This window comes from Ranitomeya variabilis, chromosome 5, assembly GCF_051348905.1.
Source record: "Ranitomeya variabilis isolate aRanVar5 chromosome 5, aRanVar5.hap1, whole genome shotgun sequence".
NCBI classification, from domain to species: Eukaryota; Metazoa; Chordata; class Amphibia; order Anura; family Dendrobatidae; genus Ranitomeya; species Ranitomeya variabilis.
The window spans coordinates 489,702,431-489,716,568 of NC_135236.1; the positions used below are offsets into that span (position 1 = coordinate 489,702,431).

The 14,138-nt window shown below is 39.7% G+C and overlaps 1 protein-coding gene across 3 annotated transcripts in view; it reads left to right on the plus strand.

The window, feature by feature from the left end:
• Positions 1–14,138, plus strand: part of NR1H4 (nuclear receptor subfamily 1 group H member 4) — a 329,336-nt gene that overhangs the window by 241,374 nt on the left and 73,824 nt on the right. For all 3 annotated transcript variants that reach the window (XM_077265582.1, XM_077265583.1, XM_077265584.1), the window contains 2 exons: positions 2,420–2,553; positions 11,813–11,905. In XM_077265582.1, coding sequence (XP_077121697.1) covers positions 2,420–2,553; positions 11,813–11,905 — 227 coding nt within the window. The remainder of the gene's footprint in view (positions 1–2,419; positions 2,554–11,812; positions 11,906–14,138) is intronic.

A 14,138-nucleotide genomic window follows, 5' to 3' on the forward strand; every position in this document is an offset into this window, starting at 1 on the left:
GCCGCACGCTCCGCTCCTGAGTGCCGGCTCCACAGCTTGGTTTCCACATGCGAGATACGGACGTGTGACTCGCATGTGGAAATGAGCCCTTAAGGTAATATACACAAAAGACTGTATTGGCATACTACGAAGTCCAATGTTACAAATAAACAGACCAGACGGCATTCACGGTCAAGGGAAGGAAAAAATCAATTCTCATCCTTACCACGAGTCCATAGGGGGGGGGGATGCTGACGGTCCTAAATGAAGATCCGCTGCCAGAAAGAGTCCTAAAATGCCGCTTCACTGGCCAGGTAGATAACAGGACGTTATGTCCTTTGTAGACAACACGGCAAAAGTTCCGGAAATAGCCACAAACCCCCTCGGTGCGGTTAGTGCGATCGGCGCCTGCGCAGGACCTGTGAGCCGTAGTACGCAACGTGACCGCACACGTGACGGAGGGTAAGGTACGGGTGGTGATATCGACCAAAAATACAACGCGTTTCGGAGACGCCTGTCTCCTTCCTCAGATACCTGAGGAAGGAGACAGGCGTCTCCGAAACGCGTTGTATTTTTGGTCCATATCGCCACCCGTACCTTACCCTCCGTCACGTGTGCGGTCACGTTGCGTACTACGGCTCACAGGTCCTGCGCAGGCGCCGATCGCACTAACCGCACCGAGGGGGTTTGTGGCTATTTCCGGAACTTTTGCCGTGTTGTCTACAAAGGACATAACGTCCTGTTATCTACCTGGCCAGTGAAGCGGCATTTTAGGACTCTTTCTGGCAGCGGATCTTCATTTAGGACCGTCAGCATCCCCCCCCCCTATGGACTCGTGGTAAGGATGAGAATTGATTTTTTCCTTCCCTTGACCGTGAATGCCGTCTGGTCTGTTTACTTGTAACATTGGACTTCGTAGTATGCCAATACAGTCTTTTGTGTATATTACCTTAAAGCTGTTGAAAGTGTAGGAGATTTTTTGCCGACAGGCAGCTATACCAGCGCAGGTTGTTGATGTAATCATTTTTATGTGATCATCCATTTTACTCCATGCATACTATTTACAATCCTTTGTGGTGATTGTTTTTACCTGCGGCAGGCAAACTGCTTTGTGCTCTATAGCGCCACTCATATCTATTTATCTGTTTCCAGGTCTGTGATACTGTTGTGGAGAATTTTAAATCAGATTTGGATACAAAATGATTTCCAAAACTTTAAACATCCCAAGGAGCACTGTGCAAGCGATCATATTGAAATGGAAGGAGTATCATACCACTGCAAATCTACCAAGACCCGGCCGGCCCTCTAAACTGTCATCTCAAACAAGGAGAAGACCGATCAGAGATGCAGCCAAGAGGCCCATGATCACTCTGGATGAACTGCAGAGATCTACAGCTGAGGTGGGACAGTCTGTCCATAGGACAACAATCAGTCGTACACTGCACAAATCTGTCCTTTATGGAAGAGTGGCAAGAAGAAAGCCATTTCTCAAAGATATCCATAAAAAGTGTCGTTTAAAATTTGCAAAAAGCCACCTGGGAGACACACCAAACATGTGGAAGGAGGTGCTCTGGTCAGATGAAACCAAAATCGAACTTTTTGGCAACAATGCCATGCGATATGTTTGGTGTAAAGGCAACACAGCTCATCACCCTGAACACACCATCCCCGCTGCCAATCATAGTGGTGGCAGCATCATGGTTTGGACCTGCTTTTCTTCAGCAGAGACAGGGAAGATGGTTAAAATTGATGGGAAGATGGATGGAGCCAAATACAGGACCATTCTTGAAGAAAACCTGTTGGAGTCTGCAAAAAACCTGAGACTGGGACGGAGATTTGTCTTCCAACAGGACAATGATCCCAAACATAAAGCAAAACCTACAATGGAATGGTTCACAAATAAACGTATCCAGGTGTTAGAATGGCCAAGTCAAAATCCAGACCTCAATCCAATCGAGAATCTGTGGAAAGAGCTGAAAACTGCTGTTCACAAACGATCTCCATCAAACCTCACTGAGCTCGCGCTGTTTGCCAAGGAAGAATGGGCAAGAATTTCAGTCTCTCGATGTACAAAACTGATAGAGACATACCCCAAGTGACTTGCAGCTGTAATCGCAGCAAAAAATGGCGCAACAAAGTATTAAGTTAAAGGGGCCGAATAATTTTGCACGCCCCACTTTTCAGTTTTTGAATTTCCACAAAAATTTAAAATAACCAATAAATTTCGTTCAATTTCACAATTGTGTTCCACTTGTTGTTGATTCTTCACCAAAAATGTACATTTGGTATCTTTATGCTTGAAGCATGATATGTGGGGAAAAGGTTGAAAAGTTCCAGGCCAAATACTTTCGCAAGGCACTGTATCTTTCACACAATATGACTTAAGGACAACAAAAATATAGAGTTCCTATACTGAACATTTTTCTTATGATTATCTCAGGTTTACTAACAGAAATACAGTGCAAGTCAAAACGGCTTAGAAAAAATGTTAAGCTCCCGTCTGAAAAATCATTTGGTGAAGATAATGATGGCATTGAGCTTAAGGATGTGACATCTACAACAAGGACAAATCAGGTATGGGCTATATTCTCGAGGTAAATCAATCAGAAAAAATTATGGTCAATCCACATGAATTGGAAATACCCTTTATATAACATGTAGAATTTTGTTATCGAAGGATACTAATACCCTTAAAAAATAGCTTATTTTTTTCAGGAACATTTTTATTGTTCCCAAAAGATAGACATATAAAACAATATGCTTGGGAGGTAAAAATACCAGATAGAGAAGTTGAAAACAGACCGTTCTGTAATATCAGACCACAACAACATTGTAAATGAAATGTAATATTGAAAAGGATAAAAATAATGTTAACGGGTTTGTGCCATGAATAAAAGTCCTGTTTGATTTGTAGATAATAGAAAATGAAGCATTTTCACAATTGGATGTTGATGCAAAGAAAATCTGTCACCAGGCTTTTTCTACCTAATCTGAGTGCAGCATAATGTAGGAAAAGCGACCCCAATTCCAACAATGTATGATTAAGTTTACTGGGTGCATACAATAAGAGTTCTTAGATGTAGCATGAAACAGAGCTAACCCTGCACCCACCAAGCTCTCTATGTACATTGTCTCTTGACAGTGATCTGCTTATCACAGGAGTGGGAGGTGTCGGACTAGCAAGCACATGACAGGTAGTCACAGCATTGATAATGTCCTGGTGATAAAACCTTCACTGTATGTAAACAAGAAGATGCAACATGACATGTGACACATCACTGAATTCTGTGTTTTAACCCCTACTAGTTGCCCTTTGCCTTGCTGCAGAAAGACAAATGATCATTCTTGACCACAGTCTCCTTCCTGCTCAGACCAATTGTCCTCCAATCTAGAACCTAATATGCACAATCTGCTCAAATGGCACTGAACTTTGTTAATTCATCGATTCACTATATCCCAACTAGTGAGGTGGCATATTATGTCAGCGTCCCCGCTCGCTGTTCACCCTTTCCCTGGCTAGCACAAACCTCCTTCTGGGCCCTATTTAGACAATGCACCTCTGCTGTGACCAACCATTAGAAGCCTCCAATTCCTTTACGCATTCGCAGCAACACTCACATACAGAGGGCACCATGGTTCATTCTCCTGCAGGTCCTACAAAGCATAAATATATGTATAGTGCATCAGAACATACAAGTAATGATCTACATATAGTAAGAACATACTGTATAGTACATTACTTCATACAATGATCTATAAAAATATCCTATACAATACAGTATACATACAGGTTTTTCAGCTACTGTGTATATTTATTTTACGTAACATGCAAAAGTCATCCTGTAAGTTATGCTTGCAGTCCTAAAGTCAATAATAAATTGCATGTGACTTTGTTAATGGATTTTTCAAAAACCCATTTAAAACGCTTCATAAAGTTGTTATGTAGGTTTATGTTACACACAGTACAATAAAAGAAGCAGATACAGCATTTATCCAGCGGCACTCAGAGGTCACATCGAAGGTTAGATCATAGGATAATGCTGACAGGTAGACACTTCCATTTTTCGTATTCTGTTGTAGGGGTTTCAGACACAAATAAATCTAATATAGTCGGTAATGAAAGGCATATAACCTTCTACATTTGAAATCAGTTTACAATTATGGAATGACAGAATGAAAATCACAACCTTGTTAAGGGTACCGTTACACTAAACAATTTACCAACGATCATGACCAGCGATACGACCTGGCCGTGATCATTGGTAAGTCGTTGTGTGGTCACTGGAGAGCTGTCACACAGACAGCTCTCCAGCGACCAACGATGCCGAAGTCCCCGGGTAACCAGGGTAAACATCGGGTTACTAAGTGCAGGGCCGCGCTTAGTAACCCGATGTTTACCCTGGTTACCATTGTAAATGTAAAAAAAACCACTACATACTCACCTTCTGATGTCTGTCACGGCCCTCGCCGTCAGCTTCCCGCACTGACTGTGAGTGCCGGCCGTAAAGTAAAAGCAGAGCACAGCGGTGACGTCACCGCTGTGCTGTGCTTTACGGCCGGCACTGACATAGTCAGTGTGGGAGGATGACGGCGAGGGACGTGACAGACATCAGAAGGTGAGTATGTAGTGTTTTTTTTTACATTTACAATGGTAACCAGGGTAAACATCGGGTTACTAAGCGTGGCCCTGCGCTTAGTAACCCGATGTTTACCCTGGTTACAAGTGAACACATCGCTGGATCGGTGTCACACACACCGATCCAGCGATGACAGCGGGTGACCCAGCGACAAAATAAAGTTTCAAATGATCTGCTACGACGTACGATTCTCAGCGGGGTCCCTGATCGCAGTAGCGTGTCAGACACAGCGAGATCGTATGTATATTGCTGGAACATCACGGATCGTGCCGTCGTAGCGACCAAAGTGCCACTGTGAGACGGTACCCTAAGAAGGGCATGGTGTCAGACACTGTAATTGGGGTATTTGAGGCAGACACTGCTGAGGGAGACAAACAATACAATTAGTCAACAAATAGAGGCTCTGCACTTGAATTCAGACAGTCCAAAAAACAAATAAAAAAAATGTCTGACCCCCACTGCTGTACAGTATGAAGGTAACACATTTGGCTTTAATAGGTGTTTGTCTTCAAAAAGATTTATGTTTTGTGTGTCCAATAAAAGTGCAAGTTGTGTAAGTGGTAAATATATGCAGATGAGAGCTCTTGTGTAAGAGAACAAACAGTCCCTAAATACGAAATTGTTAATAGTTCATGATGACTCATCTTGAAGCATTAGCCCTTTGAAGGACACCTTGTGTAGATGTATCCTAAGAGATTGGCTCTTGGTCTCATTCCCTTTAGTAGTGCAAATATATCCCACCAAACACTGAGTTTGAGTCATAATGCAACAACTATGTGGTATCCCCTGAAGAAGCCGACAAACGGGCGATATGTATGGGGACTCTTACCCCATATAGCTGTCTTTGAACTACATCTATGTTTGATATAAACCGTATTATAGGATCCCAAGTTAATTTTTTTTATTGTTATAAATTACTTTATTATGTGCTCTTGTATGGCTATCCTTTGATTAATTTGAATATACCATCTTTGTATTATTTACTATTCTACTTGTTTGGGCTTTTTCCTTTGTATATTGGTTTTACCAAGGACCTTGAGTTTTGCACGTTGTGCTCTTTTTATTTGGTAGTAAATATGATGTGTCTGCATATATGTTTTTTTCTAATAACCTAATAAAAATCTGAAATGTATTTGTTATGTTCAGGTTACCTTTCATTATATTTACCTTTCGTTATATTTATGTTGTGTATAGAAAAGTGAATGTGCATACCCATGTGAAAATTAATAATTCCAGAACTACACTCCTCTACATTGTAATTGCAACACCAAAAAGGAAAGTCATGGAATTATAGAAATCACAGGATCGATAGGCATGTTAATCCTATGCAAATACTGAAAAAATAGAAAAACTTTCAGAACATCTCAATTTATTCAGTATTGAGTATAAGCAACACATTCAGAAATACATGCACTTACTCACCTTTGCATGGTATCAATAATGTTAGCAATGGCTGTCTTAGGGATGCGCTGCCACGGTGAAAGCACCTGGGAATGGAAATCATCAAGATCTGCTGCTGGCAGTTTCCTTTGCAATTGTCAACCAATGGCATATCAGATGTGCTTCAAGCCATGGTAGCAAGTTTAGGTCACACAGGCAGCTCACAGTAGCCCAAGAAACATGTGACTTGATGTTTTCGTTTTGAAAAATGGCTCCTGGAACACACTAAAGAAATGGCTGTACCACTGGTTCCATAACCAAATGAAATGCTAAGCTATTAGTGTACCTAAAATGAGAACTAGAGGGGTTCAGCTATGATACATTATACCACTCTACACCATAATTCTAGGAATAGGACTGGTGTGACTTTCCCTTATTAATGCTTTTTCATGATGTTACCCATGTGACTAGTTTTCTGCTATCATTGTATCCAAGTCAAAGGAGAGACTCATCTGAAGAGGAAGGACTCACTGAAGAGGATAGACCTCCATTCCAGACTCCATTGCCATCTTGCTCTACACACCATGATACCTTTTAAGAGTGGTGGCGTGAGTTTATTGAAACACCAGTAGCTGGACTTCTGGTTCTTAGCTCAATGTCATTCAAATGCTTTCTGATGGTATATGTAGACACTGTTTGATACCTTAGACTTGTTATGTGACATCCTCTTACACTTACAGTACAAAATGGATCAATCGTGGAACCGGTGGTACAGTCATTTCTCCAAAGTTTTTTCAACACATTGCGAGGCCACATGTTGCTTGCTCTACTGTGACCACCTGCATGGCCTAAAGGTGCTACCATGGCCTGCAGCATCTCAGGACTTGTCTCCTATTGTTAATAAGTGATGAAAACAAGGAAACATTATTTTAAGATCATTGATTATTCTTGTGGTTTCCATACGTCCTCAACTTTCCTTCTTTGTGTTGGAAATGCAATGTAGCAGAGTGTGACCTTGTGCATGGATAGAGAATTAAATGAGGCATCACTTCCAGCAAAGTGGATGGGATTTATAGAGATCTCATGCACACTGCGCTTCTTTTTTATTCAACATAAAGGGTGCGTGTTTCAAATTCACAGAATATCAATTTCTCTTGTGGGTTTGCTGAGTTTTATGGCTTGCATTCGATGTGGAAAATCTGCATGTAAAAAATACACATGCATTTTTAGTGCATTTCTGATGCGGTATGCATCAAAAATATATACACATACCTGTATCAATAAAGTTTTGTCAAAGTCAAATACCAGGAAGTATAAAAAAAAATAATTATTACCAAAACTGGAAAACTAACCCAGTAATCAAGATAATTAAGCATACTTATTGGAGGTACCCAAAAGTTACATGTAGTCCTATAATTAACACCAAATACAGTATAATAAAATAAATTTCACAAGTCCTTATAGCAAAATTATACTACAGTTTAGTGACATATACTAAAACCACAATTACAGAAGACAAAAAAGATAAAACATAAAACCTGAATAAAGGCAGTGTGTTAAGATGGAAAGATGGTTTTAGTATATGTCAACAAAATATAAGATCATTTTGCTGCAGTGACTTGTTTAATTTATTATATTATATTTGGTGGTAATTATAGGATTGTAATAAAAAAAGCAGCTTTGTTTAAAAAATGACATACCAAAAAGACAAAAACACAGTGCTGAAAACGCGATAGGTAAAATAGCCTGTAAAAAATGCACTCAAATAATCAAATAAAAAATGCAAGTAAATTAATTTACTTAATAGGTGCAGAAATTCTGCAACATCAAAAGCCCATCATGGGAACGTAGCCTAGAAGGTTGTTTGCTGGCCAGTCCTCACTTGTCATACTTGTTGGAAGGGTCGCTCACTTGATGTTAACCTGATCACAAACAATCACCCTGAGACCGCTTATGATCAACTGCTATCTGTGGAAAAACCTAGCAATAAGAATGTGTATACTCAATTAATTCTCAATTCTTTATCTAGAATAAGCATTCCTTGGAACACAGGTTTCTCAATGAATGAATACAAATTCTGGTTCAATAGGTGGATGATTTTTAAGCTTGCCTAAAAATTATCGATCTCCACAGCACATCCTCCTGTGTAAACAGGACAATGGCTGCTAAGAATAATGACTATGTCTATGTGCATAGAACAATTGTACTACCAATCATTCATTTCACATGGGAAGAGTGATTGGCTTGTCTACACATGCCACTAAAGGACCAGTGGTTATTTATCTACCATGGGTTGGCTAGCCTAAATCCACTCTAATTCTAGTTTATTTTTTCTTGCATCATCACCACAGGGGACATTAAGTATCACACAATGCTTATTGAAATCAATGGTTGTCTGTGTAATGCAGGACAGGACCAGTCCTCCTGAGCTGTGGTGCAGTGTGACAATTGATCCAGTGGCAAACACTGCTTCTTCTAGGAGGACCTGTGTGCATCCGCCTACTGGCTGGTTAATGTAATGAGTAAAGCAGCCACTCTCTGCTTTGTCATCTGCATCACTGTTGCTCGTTCCTATGCAGAGCACAGCAGTAATTTTATTGTTATCATTTTATGGAAGAGACAGAAGTGGTCCACGGTTTAGGAGATGCAAAATGCTTGCCTTACGTTGGGAGCAGACTTACACCAATGCTCCAGAGCAGTTACAGTTTTTATAACTTCTCTCCAAAGTGGTCCACAAATGAGACAAGACTGCAACCAATGGGCTGACCATAGAATAGATGTTTACAGGAAAATGAATCAAAATAACTAACAGGAATATCCCCTTAAAACTTTTCTTATATTATATTAAAAAGAACATCGCTACAAAAAGTAGTGACTGTGCACTAATAAAATATAGCAATAATGATGTAAGAGTTATCACCAAGATACTGGATTCAATATAATCAATAAATCAATTCATTATGTGTTCCTTCGCTATTGTCTCATTGTGAAGATCAGTGCCTTGGATATAGGGCTTAATTGTGTGTATATACAAACATGACCTGCTCTGAGGTGGCTCCAGTTTATAACTGATCTGACTGCAATAAATAGTAGCAATATACATGAGACATAGTGTCTAGTTGCACTTATTCAAGGACAGTAAAACAGGAGGCATAGTCAGGTGAGTAGTTGTATTTCCATGGTATCCCTTAGAGCAGTGTTTTTCAACCCCAGTCCTCAAGACCTGCCAACAGGCCAAATTTTCAGGATATCATGTATTTCTATGTAGCTGAACGCTCCGGTCCGAACCGCCGGCAGCAGTGCCGGGTATTGAGGCGAGAGACTCGCGCGAGTTTCTCACATTGCACTCGCAAGTGTGACCCCGGCCTTAGAATGAGAAGTGGCATGTGCCAGGATACTTATCAATCCACATGTCTATCAAATATCTCAACATGTTTCTCCTCCGGAAAGTGGTACCTCAGGAGATCTAGGGCTCAAGGATCCATAGGTATATCCTGTTGATGGTGTGCACACCATCAGCAGGACATACCTATGGATCAATATTTGACATGTGGATTTTTATATTTGATGTAGCTTCTATTAATCAAGGATTTTGTATATTGATTGTGAGCATTTCTTGTAGATTTGTTCATCATTAATACACATGAAATACTTTGAATTACCCGAGAGCCCACTGGAGTAATTGTTTTTATTCTTATATATTATATCCTTCCTCTGTTGATCCTTCTGCACTTGGCATGATAGTCAATAGGGGGCCATTTGCGTACTGTTATTAGGGTGCCAATCCCTCCGGTCAGGAACAGTCACTCTAGGGAATACCAGGCAAATTTGACTAATCATCTGACTATACCTCCAGTTTTACTGACCTTGAATAAGAGCCACTATACACTGTATCTCATGTGGTGTATTACTATTATTTATTGCAGTCAGATCTTTTATGGACTGAGCAGGTCATGTTTGTATGAACACATAAAGAAGCGCTATATCTGGGGCACTGATCTTCACAACGAGACAATAGTGAAGAGACACAGAATGTATTGATGTATTGATTACATTGAATCCAGTATCTTTGTGTTAACTCTTACATCAATTGTTGCTATATTTTATTAGAGTATAGACACAGTTTTTGGCAGGATATTCTTTTCAATTAATATAATAAAAGTAAAGTTTTAAAAGAATATTCATGTTAGTTATTAAGGCTACGACCAATCAATGATTTCAGCAGTCTCTTGGCATGACAATCAAGACCAGTAATTGGTCCTTAATCAAAGTAGAGCGAAAATTGGCTTGCTCTTTAGGGGGTTAAAGACAACCTCACTGCAGGTATTATGATGTTATGGTGTGACTTTGAGCTTAATCTGAGCCACCACATTTGATCTGTGAGATGCTGAGGAAGTCATTCTAGGACTGCATATATTGTGGTTTGGTAGGATGTAAGCAATTTTAAGGGATGAGATGTACAAAACATAAAATAACTCCCCAGATACTATTGCAAAGCCAGAGGTTATGGTCACAGAAATTCTCTCATTAGTGATGTTTGACCCCATTTCATGTTTCATGCACTAGGCATGACCCATTTTTTCAGAGCGTCAGATGTTTTCATTAAAGGGAGTTTCTTAAATTGTCTCTTGAACAGTTAAGAGCAATGCAATTCCTTATTTTCTTTACTGCCTGGTTTCTAGGCCCTTCTATTTGAGTGACAGCTCTGGCAAGGAGAACTTTAGTATTAGTAGAACTATAAAGTATAAGTATAGGTTCTGCTGTTAAACATTCAGTCATCAGTGGTTTGTTCTGAAGTTTACACTTTTATTGAAGAATTTTCTCATAGAAATAACAGGGCATTTGATTACGCACACAGCTCTGGACAGGAAGAGCAGATAGTCACGATTAGAAGACCTGCTGTGCACCTGGTCTGGTGATTTATAACTGTTTCTCTTTAGAAGATGAGAGAAAGAGGAGGGTGGTGAGAAGCTAACTGCTATAGAAAGCAATTAGCTGGAGAGATATGACTGGGATGTTAAGAGTTAACTCATCTCTTGGAATGTAACTACTGTGTATTTGTCAGGTTCTGGAGGCTGAACTCCATGGTTTCCAGCTGTACACTATAAGAGATCAGCACTAACATTGAATCAGAATGACAGCACATAGATAAAGCAAATCAATTGCAAACTGGCTTATTTTCATGCTTTCCAATTAAAGCAATTTAATAACTTAAGAATATCCTTTTATGTACTTAGGCTTAATCTATAGCTCATGCCCTTTACACCCTACTTGATTTGAATGGGGCAGTATAAAATGCAGTGAATAAACAGAATCATAGAGAACATTTACCCCAAGTGGGGAAAATAGCTTAGAATACCATAAGGTTAAATATGCAGTTTTTAAAAAAAAGTCAAAGAGGTTGTCCAGTGAAAAACAATTTATCACCGCTGGGATCTGCACCAATCGGCAGAACAGGGAACTTTTCTCCCCATTAGAATGAAGTGGCAGTGTGCATGCTTGGCCTGTGCTCAATTTATTTCTGCTCTTTCTCAGGAAGCCCCATGGAGAATAGTAGGGTGTTGTCCAACCTGCTGCTCCATTTTGTAACAGGGATACAAGTTGGGAATACAAATATCTCATTCTGCCGATAGCAGCAGGTCTCAGTGGTTTCAGCCCAACTGATCAACAAGTTATCATGTATCTTGTGGATGAGTGATAACTTTTTTCCACTGGACAACCCGCTTAAAAGTGTGCTGATACAAGAACAAAAAAACATAGCGTAACTATTGTGATTATTTTTCAGCATTTCTTAATTGTAATTCATGTTAAAATAGGAACTTACACAGGACCAGATACAACTGCTCCAGTACGTGATGGAAGCATATAACAAGAATCGACTGCCCCAGGACCTGGCTACAAAGCTGGTAGTGAGTATAGATATGGTATATAATTCAGTGTGACATGATTGAAATACAATCAGCTGCCTAAATGCTTTGTTAGTCTCCGTAAATAAATGGAGTATATAAAATTTAGTAAATGTCCAATTTTGGACTGCAAGTGGTTTATCCACTAGAGTTATGGCCAACCACCATTGGACAACTGTTATTAGCAGTGACAGTCAATGCTTTTGTCATCTTCATGCAAATTACAATATTTTCCTATTTTTGTCTGGAATTGACAGATTATTGTAAGTATAAACTTTGTAAGACACCTACTTGCAATACAAGGCTGGGGATACACGGGAACCTTTCCCACTACACAGCATGTGCAGCCATACACATGTCGTTACTACACTGCAGTGCAATAAAGGGAATGGGATTTAGACTGGGACTACACGGCGTCTATGTGTCCCTAATATATCGCAGATCAATGCAAATGAATGGGGTCACATTGCGACCCCTAGAGTACTGCGAGCATGACAAACAAGTCCCAAAAATCCAACTCAGGCAGGTATTTTGCTTTATGCCTGACACAGTACTCTAGGGGTCACAATGTGATCCCATTCATTTACATTGATCTGCGATGTAGAAGCAACACAGTCACCGTGTAGCCCCAATTTAAAGTTTATAATAGGTGTCCCAAGGAGAAGACGTAAAGAACAACCGTTGTTTTAATTTCAATTTCATAAACCAATAATACATATGAAAATAAGCATCTTTGTAATAAATCTTATCAGAGAAATCTGTTTTTTTTTTCTCCTCCAGGACTGATCTTTCATTCTCAATTTATGGGTAAAATCTGTTTCAATGAAGACAGACTTTACCATTACTGAGATAGGAGATGACATGTGGTGGTAGGCAGAAACATTCTGCTGCAGGATGTCCTCAAATAAGAATAATAGTGCTCCATAGAACTTTACGAGCGCCCACTGTCATCTCCTATCTCAGTAACGGGAAAGTCTTATTTCACTGAATACAGATTTTACATGTGAATTGAGAATTTTGAGAATGAATAATCAGTCGTGGTGGAGAAAGAAACAGATCTTGCTAATAACATATATTAAAAAGTTGCTTATTTTTCACGTATATTAATTTATGAAAGGAGTTTCAAACAAGGGTTACTCTAACAACTTGGTCAATAGTGCCCAACCTTTGGATGGACTAGATTCTCCAACTAGCTAAATAATGCATCTGTGAGACTGAGCAGATGCCCTTTGTCAGGTGAAACATAAAACTACAATACAACTGTCTTGCAATATGAATGTTTGCTTATGTAATGAATATAATAATAAACTTGGCACTCAGTATTTGAACAAAAAAGAGCTTCCTTTTATTTGTGCATCCAGACAAAAATGGTTATGAACATTTTCGGTCCGTCACAGGACCTTCATCAGAACATTCTTTAACGTGAACTGGATGTGAAGGGGTGCTCTGTAAGCGGTCATGAGCGTCCAAATTATAGGGACGTGCTGTAGCGGGTATGTACTGTAGACCAGCTGGGCATCATAAGTCAAGGACAGCGCAAGAGGTAAAGGCAAAACTATTGCAAAAAGAACTGCGCTGTGTCCCAGTGTGCGAGTGTGCGAGTGCGCCGTTCCTCCCTGCTGCACGGCGCACTTGCACACTGGGACAGAGCGTGGTTCTTTTTGCAATAGTTTTGCCTTTACCTCTTGCACTGTCCTTGACTTATGATGCCCAGCTGGTCTACAGTACATACCCGCTACAGCAGGTCCCTATAATTTGGACTCTCATGACCGCTTACAGAGCACCCCTTCACATCCAGTTCACGTTAAAGAACGTTCTGATGAAGGTCCTGTGACGGACCGAAAACGTTCATAACCATTTTTGTCTGCATGCACAAATAAAAGGAAGCTCTTTTTTGTTCAAATACTGAGTGCCAAGTTTATTATTATATTTTGACGGGTTGGATACCTGACTTGAGCACCAACAACACTTTTACTATAGAATGCCGTGTTAGTCTATACTGCTTATGTAAAGAAATCATCTTCTACTTTTAATCTTCTGCTTTTAAATTGTGTAAAGAAAAGTATTTATTTATTTTTTAACTAAGATTTTATCATTAGAAATCTTTAAGATATTTCCATAACCAATAAAAGGCTTGGAATGATATCATGAAGATATCATCCAGTGCTTAGATTCAGGTGATTGATAACCACTATTTATTGCCTTGAAGTTTAGTGATGATTCTTGATGCGTTTGA